Source organism: Fusarium fujikuroi, chromosome FFUJ_chr03 (genome assembly GCF_900079805.1).
Source record: "Fusarium fujikuroi IMI 58289 draft genome, chromosome FFUJ_chr03".
Taxonomy (NCBI): domain Eukaryota; kingdom Fungi; phylum Ascomycota; class Sordariomycetes; order Hypocreales; family Nectriaceae; genus Fusarium; species Fusarium fujikuroi.
Window position 1 is genome coordinate 4,220,821 of NC_036624.1, and position 19,236 is coordinate 4,240,056.

Consider the following 19,236-nt stretch of genomic DNA (forward strand, 5'->3'; position numbering starts at 1 on the left):
ATTTGGGCAGGCCAATTTATGTACATAATCAGACCACACCAAGGCTACCGCCTTTTCACCGCCAGGCACCGGAATTCTCACTCATTTTACTTTTTAGGCACCATTTTTACCACTTGGTCAATAAAGTCGTCGTCCTTTGGCAAAGCCTCCTCAAGTCAGCTCCTCGATAACTTCACCACGTAACGTACTCGCACCCCCGTACGCGTAAGAGGCAAACGTCAGCAAAAATGCGTGAGATTGTGAGACCTGAATTTTCTCTTTATTCGCTGTCGGATTTGAGTTTGACTGAGGCTAACCAACCCCCGTTTGACAGGTGCACGTTCAAGTCGGCCAATGTGTAAGGGCCACCCAACCAATTTTTCTGCTTTGAGGGACATGTGTTGAGTTGATGATTGCAGGGCAACCAAGTCGGCTCCAGTTTCTGGTAAATGCTACCGCAGGCGATTATTTGAGTGTAGAGACTGACGAGTAATCAGGCAAACCGTCTCTGGGGAGCATGGCGTTGACGGCAGCGGCTCGTGAGTGAAATGAAGAGTCGGTGACCCTTATTTGCCTCAACCTAACAATTTCTCAAAGATACAACGGAACCGACGACCAGCAGCGAGAGCGCATCGACGTCTACTTCGCCGAGGCGCGTCTCCCCCTCTCACTCACCGTCTTTTATTTTCACTAACCGTCTCCCTTTAGGCCACAAAGGATAAGTACGTGCCCCGCGCGGTCCTTGTGGATCTTGAGCCCGGTCCTCAGGATGCCATCCGCGCCGGTCCCCTAGGCCAGCTTTTCCGCCCCGACAACTTCGTCGCCGGAAATGCCAGTGCCGGTAACAACTGGGCCAAGGGTCATTACACCGAAGGTGCTGAGCTCGTTGAGGAGGCCATTGATGTCGTGCGACACGAGGTTGAGAACTGTGAGCATCTTCAGGGTTTCCAGCTCACCCACTCTCTCGGCGGTGGTACCGGTTCCGGTATGGGAACGCTTCTTCTGTCGAAAATCCGTGAGGAGTTTCCCGATCGCATGATGGCTACTTTCTCCGTTATGCCCTCGCCCAAGGTTTCTGATACAGTTGTCGAACCTTACAACGCCACTCTGTCATTGAACCAGCTTGTCGAGAACTCCGATGAGACCTTCTGTATCGATAACGAGGCTTTGTACGACATTTACGAGAAGACCCTGAAGATCGCTGATCCTTCTTATGCCGATCTTAACTACCTGATCTCGACAGTTATGGCTGGCGTGACGACATGTTTCCGATTCCCCGGTCAGCTTAACTCTGATCTGCGCAAGTTGGCCGTCAACATGATTCCCTTCCCTCGACTTCACTTCTTCATGGTTGGATTTGCGCCTTTGACCGGTCGCAAGATGCAGGGTTTCCAACATCTTACCGTGCCCAGCCTTGCTCAGCAGATTTTCGATAACAAGAACGTCATGGCTGCTGCTGATTTCCGCAACGGTCGATACCTCACTTGTTCCGCGATTTTGTAAGTTTTGATTTGAAAAAAATGTCATGAGATGAGACGGACTAACGTGAAATTAGCCGCGGTAAGCTATCGACAAAGGAGATCGAAGACCAGATGCTCAAGGTGCAAACCAAGAACTCAGAGTATTTCGTCGACTGGATCCCCAACAACGTGCAAACCTCCGTCTGCTCTGTTCCCCCCAGAGGTCTCCCCATGGCCGCCACATTCGTCGGAAACTCCACCGCCATCCAGGAGATCTTCAAGCGCGTCGACGACCAATTCTCCGCCATGTTCCGTCGCAAGGCTTTCTTGCATTGGTACACCAGCGAGGGTATGGACGAGATGGAATTCACTGAGGCCCAGTCCAACTTGCACGACTTGGTCAGCGAGTATCAGCAGTACCAGGATGCTGAGATTGACGACGAGGTTGAGGAGTATGAGGGTGAGGGTGAGCCCGAGGAGTACGAGGGCTAGAGGGATTGGAGAGCTGGTTAAGATGATAAACTATTTGGCTTATTACTTCTTTATTACCCCCAAAATGCTTCGTCCCCTTCGAGTTCTTATATAGCATTCAAAACTGAAATTGGTTTACTTAGGCTTTGTTTTATAGCCGATTCATAATTATATGGTCCTTTTTAACTTTTGAAATCCCTTAATCATGCTTGACGTACATTGTGTCAAAGCCGACGTTCTTCCACTCGCCTGTCTCAGTGTTGAGAGTGAGATTTGTGTGCTTGACTTCTCCATATCGAAGAGCACCAGACTCGGCCCGACCCCCAGCAACAGGACGCTTCAAATGGTTGTCACCAGAGACGACGGTGAAGTTCGCCAGAGGGATATCCCAGGAGTTGCGAGAGGCGACAGAAGGAGAGCCTGAAAGTGTTAGTGAGACTTATGTGAGGACCAGGCGTTTGAATCTTACCATAGAATCGGGACGAGACCTGCTTAGCATTCACATCCAGAATGAAGTATCCTCGGTAATAACCCTCTTGCCACTGAAGCTCAGGGTTCTTCTGAACTCTGGCGCGAGCAGCCTTGCCGGCTGCAGGCTCGATAGGGCCACCAACTCCGTTAGAGCTGACAGCGGTTCCAGCGAACTCGACACCAATACTTCCGGCACCTGTCTTGTTGTCGTATTCCTTGGTCCCAAGCCAAACGAGATCCGATACCTGTCGTATATCAGATGAGTTGGGATGGGAATGGTGATGATACATACCCAGTTCTGGTGGCTGTCTCCAGCGAGGAAGATGTTGTTTCCAATATCGTTGTCGTACAGATGCTTCAGAGTGCGGTTTCGGTTGGCGACATAGCCCTTCGTAGGTCAGTACTTGTAACAAAACCAAAAGACTGGTCAGTCACTTACACTCCAGTTATCACCAGGAAGAACCTCGCCATTACCCCAATCCTCGGTGATACGCGAGAAGATGATCTGGTTGCCAACGATTCTCCAGGCGGCACCTCGGTCCTTAGACTTGCTAAGAGATCGATAGAACCAGTTCTCCTGACGACTTCCCATGAGAGTGCGGCTGGGATCATCGCGGATCATGTCGATGTAGTTGTCATTCCAGTCGAGGCTGGTGATGCTGCGGTCGTAGTTTCGAGTGTCGAGGATGATCAGATCTAGGAGCTTGCCCATTTGGAAAGATCGCCAGACTCGAAGACCGTCGTCTAGATCAGTTTGGCTGATATGGAGGTTAGTTGGAGCTAGTTCTAGGGCTGGCTTTGATATTTACCGGATGGGCATCCACTCGAAGTAAGCTCGGACGGCGTTAACCTTTCGAGTGTCAACGGTAACCTTGCGGCCCTCCTTCAAGAAGGATTCTTCAGTATTGTTAAGACCAGAGAATCCATCTCTGTAGCCGTTGTTGGCGAACTCTGCCAATCGTCAGATAGACCTAAGGATGTGCCCGCAGGACTTACCGTGATCATCCCAAGTCGGGATCCAAGCAAAGTTCTGTGACAGAAGCTGCAGATCGGGATCCGTGCGGTACTAGTGAGATGTTCATGTGAGCGAATTCCCTTCCAAAAGTCAGGCCGCGGAGTGACTAACCTGTCCATGGCGAGTTCGGTAGTCGTGAAGAGTGAAGATCTCAGCAGAGGGCTGGCTAGCCCGGCTTCCGTTGGCTCCATACTCATAAATATAATCTCCCAGATGGATAACATAGTCGTGCTCATCCTTTCTGGCGGCGTTGCCATAAGCATTGAAGTAGCCATTGGCTGGGACGATTAGCTTTAGCTCTTAGCTATATCAATGACAGAAATGAGCTTACGGTAGTTGCTGCAGGAGAACACAGCGAAGCTCAGATCAGAGACGTCATCGTTGGCGGTAGGAGCAGTCTTGGTGCGGCCAACAGGGCTCTTGACATTCGAGTCACAGACTTTGAACTGGTAGTAGTAAGTGGTGAGAGGCTTCAAGCCATCAGCTTCAACCTAGAAATTGTCAGTCAAGATACCCCAGTCTCTGTTTCAAAAGATCATGCTCACTTTGACAGTGTAATCGATATCAGAGGTCGTATAAGCTCGTCCACTAGCGGCCGTCTTCCCATTTCCAGAAGCAGACTTGGACTCATAAACCTTCCACTCCACACAAATAGGATGAGGATCAGCCTTGATATACTTCTCAGTCTCATGACTGTAATGTCCCGCGGTGCCGTTCACAACATTCTCACTCTCATCAGACTTAGCGGAGGGTGCAACACGGGTCCAGAGGATGACACTCTGAGGCCAAGGATCTCCGGAGGCCACTCCGTGGGTGAAGTTGAGCTGAGAAGGATCATAAGGAGTGTTGCCGCGCTTCAACGATCGACGCTTGACCAATGGAACATCGACTCCAAGACGAGCATGACGACGAGATGGACTGGCGTAGTTCAAGTTGCCGTCGAACTCGGCTGTCACAGCTGTAGCCAGAAGGCCACAAGCATAGAGAACCACAGCAGACTTCATATTGACTATGACAAAAACCGTTTGATAGAGACAAAAAACAAGCTTATCCTGCGTATATGTCTCTTTTTAAGCTTGTAACGAGCTTCATCCCAACCCCGCCTCCGTTATCGTCCATGTTGCCGCCGAGATGCCGGTAGCCAACAAACTGGCCAGGCCCGTACACGTTTTCGTCCTGTGTATTGCATCACCACTCTTGTGGCCCTGGCCTAGTGTAACTGGGTCCTTGGTGTCACGGTCAACGAAAGAGGTAGCGATGTGACGTTGTTGACTGACCAGTAGGAAAGATAAGGATTGTAAGCATCGAATGCTAACGTTGGTTGCAATCCACGTGGAAGTTCGGAAGTTTTTATCTTGGTGTTGGTGTGATTCGACATCGTGGTGTGGTTTGAGGATCTTATTGGTTGTCTTGGTTGCATTGATGAGGTTTTGTGTTGTCCTGATTGGAGCTGCTACTATTGAGATCGAGGAGTGGAGACTATAACGGTAGAACGATTTAGCGAGTGTCGATCTGATGATTTCAAGCTTCTGGGCATTTGATTGCTTCTTTACATGAGGCACTTCATATGTGTCTGTATGTATTTCTCCGAAGCAATGGCAGACTTGTCTGTTCAGGGTTGGAAGTTACTTTGGGCTATAGCTTATCTACTTCTGTGGCTTACATCACATATGTAAACATGGTTTTACAAAATTTCGTGTTTGTCACGAGATATATTATGTATTATGCCGAAGTACTTGGAAAGGAAAACCAATGTGATTCATGCTACACCTTACCAACTCGAAGCTGCTCTTGGGTGGCAGTTCTGTGATTAACCGCCGTCAATTTGTTTCTCTCTATTTTTAGCACACCACGTGACACTACATCTATCATATCCCAGCACGAACACGCCTTTCCCAAGTTTCCATTTCCTCTCCCAACAACAAAGATTCGCCCGTGTATATAAATTGGATAAGATGCCTGTACCACCGCTTCGGCCTAAGATATTTCGATGGGCCAAATTCAACCTGGAAGCGCTCCTGCTGCTTGCAGACAAATTACGAGGTCGATCATGTACCTGCGATGAGTCCAAGGTCCCCAAGAGCGGTAGCTTGAACTGGGTTATATTCCTCACCTTCGATGATGGGGCACCACTTTGAAGTTATATACGCCTTGGGGAGGACAGCTGATCGTCATTGCATGGTTGGTCCTTGTTGGTGTTGGTGGCAAGGAGTTCGACAGGTCGCTTTTCATAAACTTCCTATTTGCTGGCAAACTACAAGTCCCGTTTTATCCGTATGGCGATACGCTTTCTATAAAAGAATCTCCTTTATTGGTGTTCAGAGGCGGCGCAGCTTGTCCCCACCCGACCCCATGAAACTGGCTGCGTAAGTGTTGGTCGTCTGAGTGTTGGTCGTCTGAGTGTTGGTCGTCTGATAGCATCCGAAGCGGTTCGAACGGTGAGCGCTTAGTGGCCGTTTCACCAAGCGCTGGATGTGGCCTGCTATGAACTTTAATATCACGATTTCATTATCGGCAAAAGGATCTATTCATAGCGATATCAAACCGACCTCTGCGATGTGAACAGAGACCTGCCGATCTCTGCTCTTGTGGCTTAGTCATCACTGCCCTCCTGCTAGCCCTTTCTTGATCCTCAGAACCGTGCTGATATGGCTCATAGCCAGCTGGGTCTTTTCGTGCGTTGCAAGAAGTCTCGCCGTCTTGACCACGTTCTTGATCTGTCTCCCGTTGAGCTCAACACTTGCCAATTCACCCAGCTCATCTTCAGAAAGACTGCTTTCATCGTCACCAATATTCACAAATGTCTTCCAGATGTGCAACCTGCTCGTGTAGTCCAGATTAGGATAGTGAATAGTGAGATGAATACGAGACTCAAAAGCCGGATCAAAAGCTGAAACTCGGTTGGTCGTCAGAAACATGACGCCTTCAAAGTATTCGAGGAGTCTAAGAAAAACCGATACGAGTTTGTTTCGCTTGATATCGGACGTAGTTCGACACTCAAGAAAGACATCGCACTCATCGAGAAGAAGGACTGCTCCCCATCTTGTTGAGAGCTCAAGAGCGCAGTCTAGCTTCTGTTCAACTTCTTGAGCTACATCCCCCAACTCAGCAGCACTCATGTTGTAAAGTGGTCTTTGCATGATCTCGGCAACTGACAGGAGATGATGTTAGTAACGTATCATCAAATCCCATCTGACCAGAGTAATTACCAGATTCAGCTGTGAGTGTTTTCCCAGTTCCCGGCTCTCCACTCAGAAGCATGATAATCCCCCTTCCTGCATTGGATTAGTCAAACTCGATCTTCATTTTATCTTTCTAGCCTTACCTTTGCCTTGAATTACGTCATCAAAACTGTCTAAGCCAGACATCTGAGCACCAACAAATGCCTGAATGATTCGTTTGTAATCGTGCGGCAGCACTAGCTGATCAAAAGCAGTCGAGTTCCATACTACGTCTTTGACGAGCTCAATGTCGAATAATCCTAAGTTTGCCGTGAGAAAATGGTATTGGGTATGTATTCTGAGCCAACATACCCCATTCTTTAATTTTCAGGCAGAATCCTTTGACGACGTTCGTACATAACGCGTACTGGCTTTCGGAGAGTCTTTTGTTGGGTACATCTTATGAGACGGTTAGCTTCTGTCAACCATCTAGCCAAGGCTCCAACTCCTGGAGCAAAAGGCCTTTAGACTGCTCCGAGATCAGGATACGTACTTGAGCTTTGTGAGCCATTGGTCAAACCCGTTTTGGCGTATGGTCTTGTTGGTAGAGGCCCAAAAGTGAGAAAATCAACAGATTTATCATGATGTAGCTCATTGCCACTAAACACAGAGCTTTTAGAAGCCTCAAGTGGGTGAAGTGGGCCAGCCGTACCGCGATTGAACCACAAGAATGTTCTGGAGTCAATGATGATCCGCTCATTTTTCACCTACACAGCTTGTTAGAGGACTGAATAGGCATCCAAGGAGGTTCTGACATACGTGACGCTGCTTTGGGATCCCTGAAGTTGTGTGAGACAGAATATACATGCCAGAATATGTCTTGTGGTTGATCCCTTCCAAGCTCTCAAATAATTGACCACGCTGCGCGAGTCGCTTTCTAATTTCATCAAAATCCGGACATAGATGTGCTGGGATAACCTCTAGCTCCAGGATGGGTATGACGTTCTCAAAAGGTGATATGGTCAAGGTTGTGTCTGTGTACCCGAAGGAGTCTCCATCGGTGTCGACGAACCGCACACTAAGCACGTATGCCACAGTTCCATCTGGCGTCTTGGAGTAACTACCACTACTCAACTTGAACAGCCTATCGCTTCCTTCAATCCTGGTGTAGACTTCGACATCGGGCTCAAAGAGTGTCCACACATAGTCAAAGGATATGACGCCATTATCCAAAAGATCCGAGGCTTGTTCGATGCGTGGCTTGATCTCGGCTTGTATGATATCTGCCAGAAGCTTGTAATGGGAACACTCCTCGGAGAAATCAGTTGAACTATTTCTCGGGTCGGCTTGGTTGAACTCATCCCATCTATAGAAAAACTCTCGAAAAGGCGCATGAAACTCGAGTTTTTTGAGCTTGGTGTTGATACCCTTGTAGCCTTCGAAAACCGGACCAAGAATCTTTTTGAGCAGTGGACTTTGTACTGTGATAGAATGTAGCGAGAGGACCGATTCATCAATTTCACCATGTTCCTTCTCGCGGCGGACAATGAGTGCGTACTTGGCTGAGGCTTGGGATGATCTTCCATCGACTCCGATTTCCTCGTCCGTCCACTCTTGCCAAGGGTCCCAGCTGCTCTTCCGGTAAATATCTTTAGTCTCAGCGGCCATGCCCACCTCTGCCGGGCTACTCGAGTTATTTGGATGATCATGGTTCTTTTGATTGTGCTCGTCTGAGCGCGTAAACCACGGACTGCCCATGTTTTTGGGTCACGATGAGATCGCAAGGAAACTAGTACCAGAGCTGCTGTTGACGAATGTAGTTGGTCGACTGAGATCCAGGGAGCTTTGACTGTTCACACCGAATGAAAAGATCAACCGTTGACGTTTAGTTTCAGCACACGACATGAAGTCCCTAGTATAGACCGACCCAAGAGCAAGAGGAGCGCAGTATGCGCCAGCATGTGAAGACTTGTCTCAATAAAGCGACAAACAACCCATCCTCCCTGCAGGTAAGTGATCTGACCTGTGATAGAACATGCGTGTATTCGCCTCGTAGAAACAAAGACAGCTGAAAGGCAGCTTGGAGCCCAACAGCTGATTGGCGATCTGCAGGTGCCCAAAGAAGGATGCCAATCGTAACCCAATGAAGAAGCGTCATTTAAAAGCTGGCCAAGCTATTGATATCTGATATTGCGTGGCCCCGCTCACCCCGTCCTATCAAAAAAGGGGACGTAGAGTTTGTTCAGCTTGCATTGTAGCTCATACTTACATATCACATTGTCAAATGACGGTGTGTAGGCCTCAATCTCTGCTGTCAGGCCTGCATTGCCGCACTGTTGCATAAGCTCAGTTTGGACACATCGTATATCATGAACAGCTATTTGAGGCTTTCCGGACCTCCCGGGAATTACTACTTGACAAAGTCATGCTGTAGAACATCCAGAAATGGCCTAGGGGCGGAACCAATCCGAAGAAGGTGTTAGCTCTTTAGATTGATCATCGTCAGGGATCACAGATGCTGGTACCCTGTTCTTTTGCACATATCATGAATAAGTCTGACTCACTATCCGTACTTTCTACTCAAAACGTACAAAAGCCCAGTAATACATATACTTATCCATCTATGATCTAGCCATAACAAAAAAAAGTCTCGAACCTTTTTTATTCCAGACTATACACACCCTCCTGCTAATTGATAGCTGAGTATCCATGCGTGATCTCTCACTCATACGACTCCTGTAAGATTCTCGCCCGCTTCTTCCCTTGCAAAGAACTCTCATCACCATCATAACCGTTGTCTAGATGACGTTTCCGAGCTGTCTGCGTCGGATCTTGAGATTCAATTCTTGCTTCGTTGAGCAAGTCAACAACTGAGGCCTGATAGGTTCCTGACTCCGGTATATCTATATCCATGTCAGTTCTCAATTGATCTTCAGATTCGTGGTAGTCCATAGGTGCAGCGTCTACCGCTTCCTCGCCACTCGTTCCTAATAGCTCTTCCAGCCAGTTTCCAGTCGTATACTCTAGTAGGATGTCCTCGATCGGAATCCCTCTCATATCGGCATATAGACGACTAGCTATCTCAAAATGAATCAGATCTTCGTGCTTACGCAGTTCTTTATGCTGGAGGTAATTCTGGAAATATAAGAGGGCCTGGCACAAGAAATCTTCCGGGTCGAGTAGGGCAAGACTTTTCTCAATGACAGAGTGGGTGATTTCAAACCTGGGTTCAGGCAATTCCAACTCAGGCGGACCGGTTATTCTTAGAATTGACCAGTAAAGGCACTTTGAAAGCTCTTCGCGGTCGTCTCTGTCCATTTTAGGAGGTTGTTAGGTGTCAGCATTTGCTAAGAGATATGGTTTGAGCATAAGAAGTAGGCTGAGTATTTGTAGTTCAAACTAACCTGGTCTTTCGACTTTTGTTCACTGGCCTAGTATATTAGGTGTGATTGTGTTCGACTGTCTCAAAGACTAGCATCGTTGCTTCTTTGTTCAGCTTCTTAGTGAGACAATGATGCATGTTCATACTGCAATGTATTCATTTCTTCATTTTAAAAAATGTCTATCTTGTCCTCAGAGAAAGAAAACTCACCATAGAAATTTGATTGCTCTTAATGTGCTTAATTTGAGTTCTGTCGTAGTAAACTAAACGTGGACTAATACAGCCGTGAGACTTTGATCTCTGAGAAGATGGCGTTCTCACTGGTGAGCCTTGTGAATATAGTTGTATCAGCTATCTGTGCTACCCAGGGGCATCACTGGTGAGCCATGCTTCCTAGGTTTGAGGGGTGCCACGGGCGAAGAATCCACGAGAACATTGATAACAGTAGGTCCATCTCTCATCAATGCTTCTTTGAGTGCTTCTCTCAGCTCCTTCTCCCCTGTAACCGTAGATCCCTCACACCCAACTGCCCGTGCCAATAACGCAAAGTCTGCATAAGGAATGCAATATGGAGGTGGGACATCTCCCGAAGCTTGAGACGGTTGATCAAAAGTATCATATTGGCTGCCATTCATGACTAGCCAGATGGCTTTCGATCCATATAGAACGGCGGTGCTCACCTCTGACTGCTTCAACATTGCTGCGTCACTAACAATGGCCACCGCGTGATTGTCCGCAAGGCCCATGCCGACAACACCGCAGACAGCGTGACTCAAGGGAGCGGAATCTAGGTTTGATCGATAGAGCCCATGTTTGGGGAATTTCAGGTAATTGGCTGTCCAGCAGAGACTTTTTCCGGCTTCGGCGATGATCGAACATGCACCTCCATTGATCGCGACCTGAACAACATACATGATTTTTGATGGGTGGATCCGTCCTTTTGATGTAGCTGGCATTGGCGGGATCATGGCCTTTGGTATGGCCGGCTTTACAATTCTGTGCCCAGTAACCTTTATCTCCAACAAGGCTCTAAGAAAGAGACCGATCTCAGCTTCAATAGCAACCGAACCCTTGGGCATGTTTCGTTTGACCTCGGAAGTTTCCAAGCTAACACAGTAGAAAGCCGCATCGACCCATTCCCACTGGATAAACATGGAACTCAGCTCAGCTGCCTTGGATCCAAGAAGAAGGACCCCTGTGGGCGGATTAGCTCTAATGGTAGGGCTAAGCGATGCCCCTAAACCTGTGTGCCTTGATACAAGGCATGGGTCTCTGGGAAAATCCCCTTGGCGCGGGGCGTAGCAAGAACGGGGAGATCGTATCGTTCTGCAAGCTTCATGACAAGAGCCGAGGCACCACGACAGCCATAACCGATCCAAAGTACAGAGCCCTTGGTTTTAAGCATTTCAACAACCCCCTTGCAAGCATCAAGGGCCTGGTTAGATAAAGAGGGAAATGGGATAAGTTCGAATTTCGGATGTTGTTGCGGTATGAGTGATTTGCTTCTGGCGTCAGTCAAGAAAACACCCAAGACGCCCCCAAGTGGATCACGTCTAATCCGCATCAAGGTTTGTCGTAGTCGCCATACATCCAATTCGTCCCTGACGATCACACAGCAGCTGAGTGCACTATCGACAGTTGGTCCAGTCAGCCCCTCCACATCCATTGGAAAGGTCTCCTGAACAAGTCGACGACCTGTTCGATCAGCCTCCTCGCTCGTCAAGCCAGCAATGAAGACGATACGTGCTCCGTCTGCACGAGCACAACGTAATCCAGTGATAGCATTCGTGATTCCTGGCCCGCTCGTTGCGAAAACAACAGCGAATTTGCCAGTCTGTATAGAATACTCTGCCGCGGCAAATGCAGCCCCTGATTCATGGTGAAAGTGGTAAACTTTGATCTCTGGGCGATGTAGGGCTTTCCAGATGTGATGGATGTTGGTTCCAGAGACGCCGAAGGCTTTATCACAACCAAAGGCGGGCAGGCACTCAACTATTGCATTCGCGTAGGTCTGCATGGTGGAATGTCTGAGTTGGTGAGGTGAAAAGAACGAAGAGTCAAGACTCGGGGTTATACACCTGCCAGCCGTTCCTCCGTCAGCTGGTGATAATTGAGATACACAGAAGGTAATATGGGGGACATATGGGCAACACTTGCTGCACTAGTGTCATACACAAGGATAATTAGGTAGGTAGTCAACCGGGGATCACACTTTCTCATCCTGAACCAAGATCAACATGAGTTTTCTAAATTTACAGAGTGTTTTTGTGTTTCAAAAACGCATAGGTACCATAGGAAAGCAAAGACGTCCTGGAATTGGAAGGCAGCATTATCACCAAGATCTCCCGCGTTGGAAGGAGTTTGACGGTCTGGCACCACGATACGCAGTATCTCTGATAAAGGTGACCAAGTCCTTGGTACATTTCAGTACCTGGACGCAGAGGTGGTCGTGGTAATTGTTAGGATGTTCCAGAATATCAAAGCTTGACGTTGCGCGGAGTCAGGTCAGTAATCTCACACTTCGGTGTCAGGGTAAAGTCAGCAAAATGCCCAGAGTCTTGGGTTTCTTCAGCGTCGCCAGGTAGCATATAGTATAATCTGACCACGTGATTGATCAATAAATCTGATGTTTGCTTCTGTTTGGTGATTGAATATAGAAGAAATGAGGTGTCGGGAAATCAGTAAGTGGAGGAGAGGCCCAACCCAACCTGAGCCCAAGGCCTCATTGAGACAGAGGCAGAGACAGAGACAGGGGTGTCGCATCCGTGGAAGCCGCGGAAAGCGCTAAAGACTTGGAATACGAAGGCAACAAGGCATCAACCACGGATCAACCACTTTTACTGACATGACAACAACTCATCAAAATTCCGATTTACGCTGCAAGCAATGAGATTAAAAAGCATGATATTATATTCATACTCCTTAAAACCATATCAATAGCCAACAATTGCTGCCTTGTGCCAAACACCTCCATACACCCCTATCCAACTTGAGATATCTTCAACAATGGAACCTAACAAACCCGCTCTCAAAATCGTTCGAATAAGTTCTCGTGAGCAACTCGAAGAGCTCGTCGACTTTATTTGCGACGCCTTCATGGAAGACGACCTGTTCTGCGCCATGGTCCCTGGTCGCCATGAACACCCCGAAGCAGCTCGAAGCATGTGGCGCATGACCCTCGTCGAGGAGTACGGTAGGAAAGGCTCAGTGCTTCTCGCTGCTCGTCGTCAGGGAGAGAATGGGGAAGTGAGCGAGTTTGTTGCCTGTGCAGTTTGGTGTCGTTGTGGAAACAGTGATCTCGCTCGAAGCTGGCAGGGAGATAACTGGAACAAGCGTGAGTAAGCATTGAATTTCTGAGAATGGCAGTATAACTCACCATGATCAACAGGCATTGCCAGGATTGAAGCTGCGTGGACCATGTTCTATAGCTTCTCCCTTCGACAAGCAGGTCCCGGTATCGCACTAGACGCCTGCATCGCAGCAGGAGCAGCCGCAGAGCAAGCTTACAAGTTCTACCCCGATGAGCGCTGGCGTCTCGGCCTCCTAGCTACCTCGCCCAAATGCCAGAGAACCGGGATCGGAAAGCGTCTTGTCCAGTGGGGCCTTGACCGCTGCGAGGAGGAGGGAGTCCCAGCAACGCTCGAGTCCAGTGTATCAGGACGACCACTCTACGAAAAGATGGGATTCCGAGAGGTAGGCACTGTGAGCTTCTATCAAGGCAAGTGGTCCATGCCTGCCATGCTCAGACCTGTAGAGGAGGACAAGAAGACGATTTAGAAGACAGCTTTGTCAGATTCAAAGGCTGAAGGCATGGTTTGAAGCAACCGGGATCAGTGATTGCGAACAAGGGCGTATGCTTGAGATGTATGATGGATGGCATGGCGTTTCATTCTTGACTATTCTGAAGTTGACTATTCTGAAGTTCTTGTTTTATTTGCTACGCTATTAAATTCGTGATGATGAAAATCAGTGATTGGATCGACGGCTTGCAGATGACGAACATCAGGCGTTAATGCTGGTGATATTGAAGGAAGTCCTCCATAGAGAAACTTGGTTGGCCGTGAATTGGAAGGCTTCCAAGTGATGAGCTGGCTTGAAGTGCGGGGAGCTCCTTTATCTTGATGCTGTGCTAGGCCATCTTCGCAGACGCGACCCTCCACTGCAAGGTGAGGCTCGCCATCAAACTATCGACACTTTACTCGGGCAAACATGGCGATCAGAGATGTATGAGTCAAATATGTATATGATTGATTGAGTTCAGCTACTTGCGTGAGAGTAATAATGTTTCCCCTTCCCATACCACCACGAGCAAGATACTGTGATCCGGAATTCCCTGAAAGTCCATGGTGGGCATTGGTGAGAGTGTTGTTTTGAGTTGATAGACCTGACAGCTGATGCTTGCATCGCGCGCCCTCCTGGAGGTGAGGTTGACAGGATCATCCTGCTGCGAAGCTCCCCAAATATGTCCATGGTCTTGGACGTCGCCCCATCCATGATTATATGGATTGGCTCTTCCTCATAAGACAGCATGGTCTTAGCGCAACGCTTCGCATCGCCGTCAAAGGTTGGGGGCGACATTGTTATGGCGATGAATGGTAATGAAGAGTAAAAGGAGCAGATGAAGAAGATTGGGGAAAGTGTAAACAGAAAGTAGGGGTGCTGGGTCGTCGACCTCCACGAAATTGCACGCTCCGGCGTGACAGCGTACTGGGGATGCCTGTGTTTACGCACTCCGGTCCATGGTAACAAATTCCACGAAGGCGTCCCTAGTCTTGGACGTTGCCCTGTCCATGATGATGTGGATAGGCTGCCCAACATCTGGCAACATGCGGCTGTTGCGACCAATAAAGGCCCCAGTCTCTCACCCTGAAATCGGTTTGTCCGGAGCTAGAGGAGTGTGGCTTGTAACCACTTGTCGGGAGATGGGCTGACTCCAGCTCCTCATACTTTTCCACCACTCTAAAAGACTTGGCTCGTTCCGCTGACTTGCAGTCTTCTTCGGCTCCCTCTCCGACACTCTGCTCTCCTTTGAAGAGTACAGCACTGATGTCATATTCTTGGACAAGGGTCACCAAGGTGCCTCGAAGGGAGGCCCAAGGGTATAGCACCGATGTCATCTTCTTGGACAAGGGTCACCAAGGCTGCCTTGAGGGGGCCATCAGCAGATGAGGGCAAGGCTGAGCCACAGACAAACAAGGGCGAAGTGCCACCTTCACTGTGGGCTTAGTCACGATGGAGCTTCTGCGACCACACAACCCTCCACCCCTACTCTGCGAACCAACAGGTGAGACCGAAATGGATCTCAGCCCGCAAGAACCAAGAGTAGGGGTGAAGTCTGGTGGTCGAGTCAATTATGTCCTCCTACAAGATAACAGGGTTAATAAAAGATGACGAGCTTGTCTTTGACTGGGGATAACGTACTCGGAGTTCGTCGTACCTGAGGCGGTTTAGTCGGTTCTCCTCCTTGAGTCTCACCAGGTCGTGCAGACCTGGTGAGACTCAAGGAGGATATCACCCGACGCAAGCAAAGCGCGGGGGGGGTGAGATTCACCTCCTGCGTGCATCAAATGATGGGTGCGCAAGGAGGGTACAGTCCCAGGTCCGGGTCTGAGTGTCACCCACTGTCGTATGACGTGGGGAGAGAGTGTGTGAAGGTCACCACTGTTATGTTATAAGCGGGGTGGTTCTGCGTCTAGGACAGCTAATTGTCAGCTTCTGTGTGATAGTTAAAGTACCGTGGGATGTAGTTACCTCTTGTTTCGCGTGTAAAATGACAAGTGCTGTATGATAAGTTGGGGTCCACCGAAGTTGGCCGCCAGCGTGGGGTAGGGGAGTATTATGACATGTTGCAATGTGCTTTGCTGGTCGAGAATTTACCGACTGAAGTGATGGGAGCAACTTCAGCAAAGGTAGTCTGTTTATTTGTAGAAAGGTGAGGCAGCAAGCTCAGCTCTGATAAGAATGAGGTGACTTCTGACACTCTTACGAGGATTCGTTGTTGATGGAGCCAAGTGCTCCTCATCGTGCTTAGTTTTTTGGAGAAATGGGTAATAAAAGTCGCCAAGTTGGGCAATGCGCTACCAACTTTTGAGACAAAGTATGTGGGAGGGAAGCCTGTGACGGGGGCAAGGAAGATGAAATGAAGAGAGGTTTCTTTGGTCAAAGCGAGTCTTGTGCCCGTGATGTGAGTGGAGGTATCTGTGCCTCTAGTGCAGAGGAAATTTCCTTGCAAGAACTTGTTTGCTTCTTTGATGCTTGTTAGCTCGGAAGAAAAAGACGCATAGCGATGTCGAGTTGGGCGCCAACTAGTCGCAGGCTTGAGAGTCAAAGACGGATATGAGATTTGTACTTACGTGAAGGGCTCGCTTGGCCGCCATATGTGACGTGTTGGTAGAGGTGATATGTAACGCGTCTCTGGTGGGAGAAGATGGTGTTTTGTGCATGGTAACTTTCTGCTTGGGCGCTTGATATACGTAGCAGACGAAGGGAAGAGGTAGATGTGGAAGGCAGCGTGCTTCAAGGCATGAGAATGATGAGGTCGGCTATGAAGGTAAAGAAAAGTCATGAAGACGCGTTTAGCTCTGTTACTTCATTGTGTCTAGGGAAGGGATTGCCTAACACATGAAGGGGGTGAAGCGAGAGGTGGAGGAAGAGAGGAAGGAAGAGGAGGGGAGATGAGGGGAAGGGGGAGTTTTATCCCTGTGCTCGCACTTCTCAGTTGTGTGGGAGCTGCAAATCGGAAGGAAGGTGTGGGAAGATGATAGAAGAGGGCTACGCAGTAACTTGCTCATAGGCAACGCGTTGCTAGGGGAAATCAGGAGTGTCTCATCCGGCCAGAGAGAGGGGGGAACTCGGTCTTTTCTGATGCAATTTTGAAGACATGAAGATTACGGTGCGAGGAATGAAAATCAAACAAGAAACTGCATCTATTCACGAATGTGCATGAAAAAAGAAGCCATGCTGAAAGTGACTTTCGCGGTTGGGGGTGATGTCAAAGGAGGATGACGGGACGCTACAGGGAGCTCACACAGAATTATGGGACCACGACAGGGGGAGAGGGGCCAGGCACACACTCTTGGGCCAACCAGAGCGAGCCCTAACTTGCCGAGCTCACCCCACGGATCTCACCAAGACATGGGTAGCTCGAGTTCCAAGTTTTGGGAGCTTCCCTTCCATCCATTTCACTCACTCATCATTTTTACCTCCGCCTCCTCACTTCACATCACCTTGCCTCACACATCTTCTCCAACTTCACTACATCTACAGTCATGCCTCGTATCAAAGCCCCCTCAAATCTCCCTGAGCTTGTCAAATCCACTTTCACAAGAGCTCGCTCAGAGGGTGATTTGCATTATTTCCCCACTCAAGTCGCCATCCTCAATGTTGATTCCATCCCCGTACGTATCATCCTATCTTTTCTCACTAGATGAATGAGCACCACAATCCTATAGAACCGCTACTGACAAGAAAACCAGTTCCAACTTCGCTTCTCGCCTTCCCTGGCAAACAAACCAAAACCGCCGCCCAAGGACCTCACCCAGCCTCAAAAGCCCTTTGACCCTTTTGAGAACCCACTTCCCGCTCTCAAGGTCACAGATCTTGGACCTTCCCACTATCTTGTGCTGAATAAGTTTGCTGTTGTTCCTGAGCACTTCATTCTTGCTACGACAGAGTTCAAGCCCCAAACTCATGTCCTCGAAGAGTCTGACCTTGAGGCCACACTCGCCTGCATTGAGGCATATGAAGCTGCCAGAAGAACCCAGGCAGAGCAAGGCCACCGTGATGGCACACTCGGCGGAGGTGATGGCCTCTTTGCGTTTTTCAACTGCGGTGACCACTCCGGTGCCAGCCAACCTCATCGTCACATCCAACTCCTACCCATTGCCAGAATGAAAGATGGCTTCGAGGCTGACACCCCTTGGTCTGTTCTCGCCGATGAGCTCAAAACCAAGATTGCTCCCTTTGCTACCTTTGCCGAAGACATCAAGCTTGGCATGTCTGGTGCGGAGTTGCACTCCACTTATCTCCGACTCTACCGCAAAGCCTGCCGGGCTGTTGCTGTTTACACAAAAGATCCCCTTCACACTGAAGAAGCACCAGCTGAGGGTCCCACAAGAATCAGTTACAACATGGCCATGACCAAAGGCACACTTGTTGTCTGCCCCCGCCTGGCAGAGGGCCTTAAGCTCCAAAGCCAGGACGGTGATATACTTGGTACCGTCGCTCTCAACGGCACCCTTCTTGCCGGTACAGCACTGGTCAAGAACGAGTTGGAGTGGGAAACTCTAAAGAAAGATCCCGAGATGTTACGCAATGTTCTTCGAGACATCGGTGTGCCAACCACATTTGATAATGGTGGAGAACTTCGCTTGTAGTTTTCGGCAAGCCTGCAGCCTCTAAATTCTCACGGGTTGAGGCGTGCGCTGTAAGCATCGGCTGTCAGCTATCTCAACTCAAAATGAAACTTCTCAAAAGATGCTCCGAAAAAGACGAGCCTTTCCGTTTAGGCCAGTCATCCACAGAGCCCATCTGCTGGCGGTCCAGGCAAGCCCTGACTGCATCTCCGCGTCAACGTGACAGTGGCCGATACGGCGGAGAACGTGAGAACCGACGCACCGGAAGTAACATGGACCGTGGGGACCGACGCACTGGAAGCAACATGGAACCCATCGGAGGCCCCACGAGCTCCGGTAGTGCTTCGAGCGCCGTAGAAGAATCGCCTGCTAAGAAGAAGATCTAAGACTGGCGGGGTCTGGAGCCTGCAAAGCTGTACAGAAGGGCACACGGTGGAAGGCTGCCGAGGAGCTTGGTATTCGCCTTGCGGAACTGCATGACTTCCTTGCCAACCCCGAGGGCAACGCTTTCATGGCCCAGCTTTCTGGGATGTCTGCTCCCCAGCAAATCTGGGTTGTGAGCTAGATGTGTTATTTGCAGTTGAGACCTGTGCTGAGAGCTTATAATCACCACACAGATCTTGGTGCACGGGAGCCGACATCGAATTCGACCAAGACAAACCAGCCTACCCTACCAGCTCCCCAGCAAATCTCTTCTAGGGACGACCAATCCCAGGAGCTGCCTCCTTGGGGAGCTGGTGAAAACAGCACGCGGTGGAAGTGTGCAAGACCAGGTATTGGTCAATGATGGAGGTGATTATGAAGAGTAGGAGGGGGGGGCCACACAGGAAAACGATAGTGATACTATGGAAGGGTCTCCGTCCACCACCACAAACAACCATGGCTCTACCAACTATGAACGGGTCCTGGACGGAACCCTTCCATCTCAGTGGCTCCCCGATAT

General features: G+C 49.3%; 8 protein-coding genes; 4 read left to right on the forward strand and 4 right to left on the reverse strand.

The window, feature by feature from the left end:
• Window positions 1-227: 227 nt before the first annotated feature.
• Window positions 228-1,931, forward strand: FFUJ_03388 (beta-tubulin; the record flags this gene model as incomplete). XM_023575231.1 has 7 exons in its annotated part: window positions 228-239; window positions 314-337; window positions 399-424; window positions 477-518; window positions 577-655; window positions 688-1,478; window positions 1,535-1,931. The coding sequence occupies 7 exons, from the start codon at window positions 228-230 to the stop codon at window positions 1,929-1,931; spliced, it is 1,371 nt and encodes a 456-aa protein (XP_023428819.1).
• Window positions 1,932-2,109: 178 nt separating this feature from the next.
• Window positions 2,110-4,400, reverse strand: FFUJ_03389 (related to alkaline phosphatase D precursor; the record flags this gene model as incomplete). XM_023575232.1 has 9 exons in its annotated part: window positions 2,110-2,330; window positions 2,380-2,626; window positions 2,674-2,769; window positions 2,821-3,139; window positions 3,191-3,332; window positions 3,378-3,447; window positions 3,508-3,674; window positions 3,728-3,887; window positions 3,942-4,400. The coding sequence occupies 9 exons, from the start codon at window positions 4,398-4,400 to the stop codon at window positions 2,110-2,112; spliced, it is 1,881 nt and encodes a 626-aa protein (XP_023428446.1).
• A 1,596-nt stretch (window positions 4,401-5,996) lies between these two features.
• Window positions 5,997-8,315, reverse strand: FFUJ_03390 (related to TOB3 (member of AAA-ATPase family); the record flags this gene model as incomplete). XM_023575233.1 has 6 exons in its annotated part: window positions 5,997-6,547; window positions 6,606-6,671; window positions 6,722-6,877; window positions 6,930-7,016; window positions 7,111-7,324; window positions 7,377-8,315. 6 exons carry the CDS (start codon window positions 8,313-8,315, stop codon window positions 5,997-5,999), a joined length of 2,013 nt encoding a protein of 670 aa, XP_023428447.1.
• Window positions 8,316-9,278: 963 nt separating this feature from the next.
• Window positions 9,279-9,875, reverse strand: FFUJ_03391 (uncharacterized protein; the record flags this gene model as incomplete). Its single annotated transcript, XM_023575234.1, has 1 exon — window positions 9,279-9,875. The coding sequence occupies one exon, from the start codon at window positions 9,873-9,875 to the stop codon at window positions 9,279-9,281; it is 597 nt and encodes a 198-aa protein (XP_023428448.1).
• Window positions 9,876-10,286: 411 nt separating this feature from the next.
• On the reverse strand, window positions 10,287-11,956 carry FFUJ_03392 (uncharacterized protein; the record flags this gene model as incomplete). XM_023575235.1 has 2 exons in its annotated part: window positions 10,287-11,151; window positions 11,199-11,956. 2 exons carry the CDS (start codon window positions 11,954-11,956, stop codon window positions 10,287-10,289), a joined length of 1,623 nt encoding a protein of 540 aa, XP_023428864.1.
• Window positions 11,957-12,945: 989 nt separating this feature from the next.
• On the forward strand, window positions 12,946-13,716 carry FFUJ_03393 (uncharacterized protein; the record flags this gene model as incomplete). XM_023575236.1 has 2 exons in its annotated part: window positions 12,946-13,273; window positions 13,328-13,716. 2 exons carry the CDS (start codon window positions 12,946-12,948, stop codon window positions 13,714-13,716), a joined length of 717 nt encoding a protein of 238 aa, XP_023428449.1.
• A 3,491-nt stretch (window positions 13,717-17,207) lies between these two features.
• Window positions 17,208-18,314, forward strand: FFUJ_03394 (related to 5',5'''-P-1,P-4-tetraphosphate phosphorylase 2; the record flags this gene model as incomplete). XM_023575237.1 has 2 exons in its annotated part: window positions 17,208-17,336; window positions 17,415-18,314. 2 exons carry the CDS (start codon window positions 17,208-17,210, stop codon window positions 18,312-18,314), a joined length of 1,029 nt encoding a protein of 342 aa, XP_023428450.1.
• Window positions 18,315-18,397: 83 nt separating this feature from the next.
• On the forward strand, window positions 18,398-18,858 carry FFUJ_03395 (uncharacterized protein; the record flags this gene model as incomplete). XM_023575238.1 has 2 exons in its annotated part: window positions 18,398-18,646; window positions 18,715-18,858. The coding sequence occupies 2 exons, from the start codon at window positions 18,398-18,400 to the stop codon at window positions 18,856-18,858; spliced, it is 393 nt and encodes a 130-aa protein (XP_023428451.1).
• Between the last annotated feature and the right edge of the window lie 378 nt (window positions 18,859-19,236).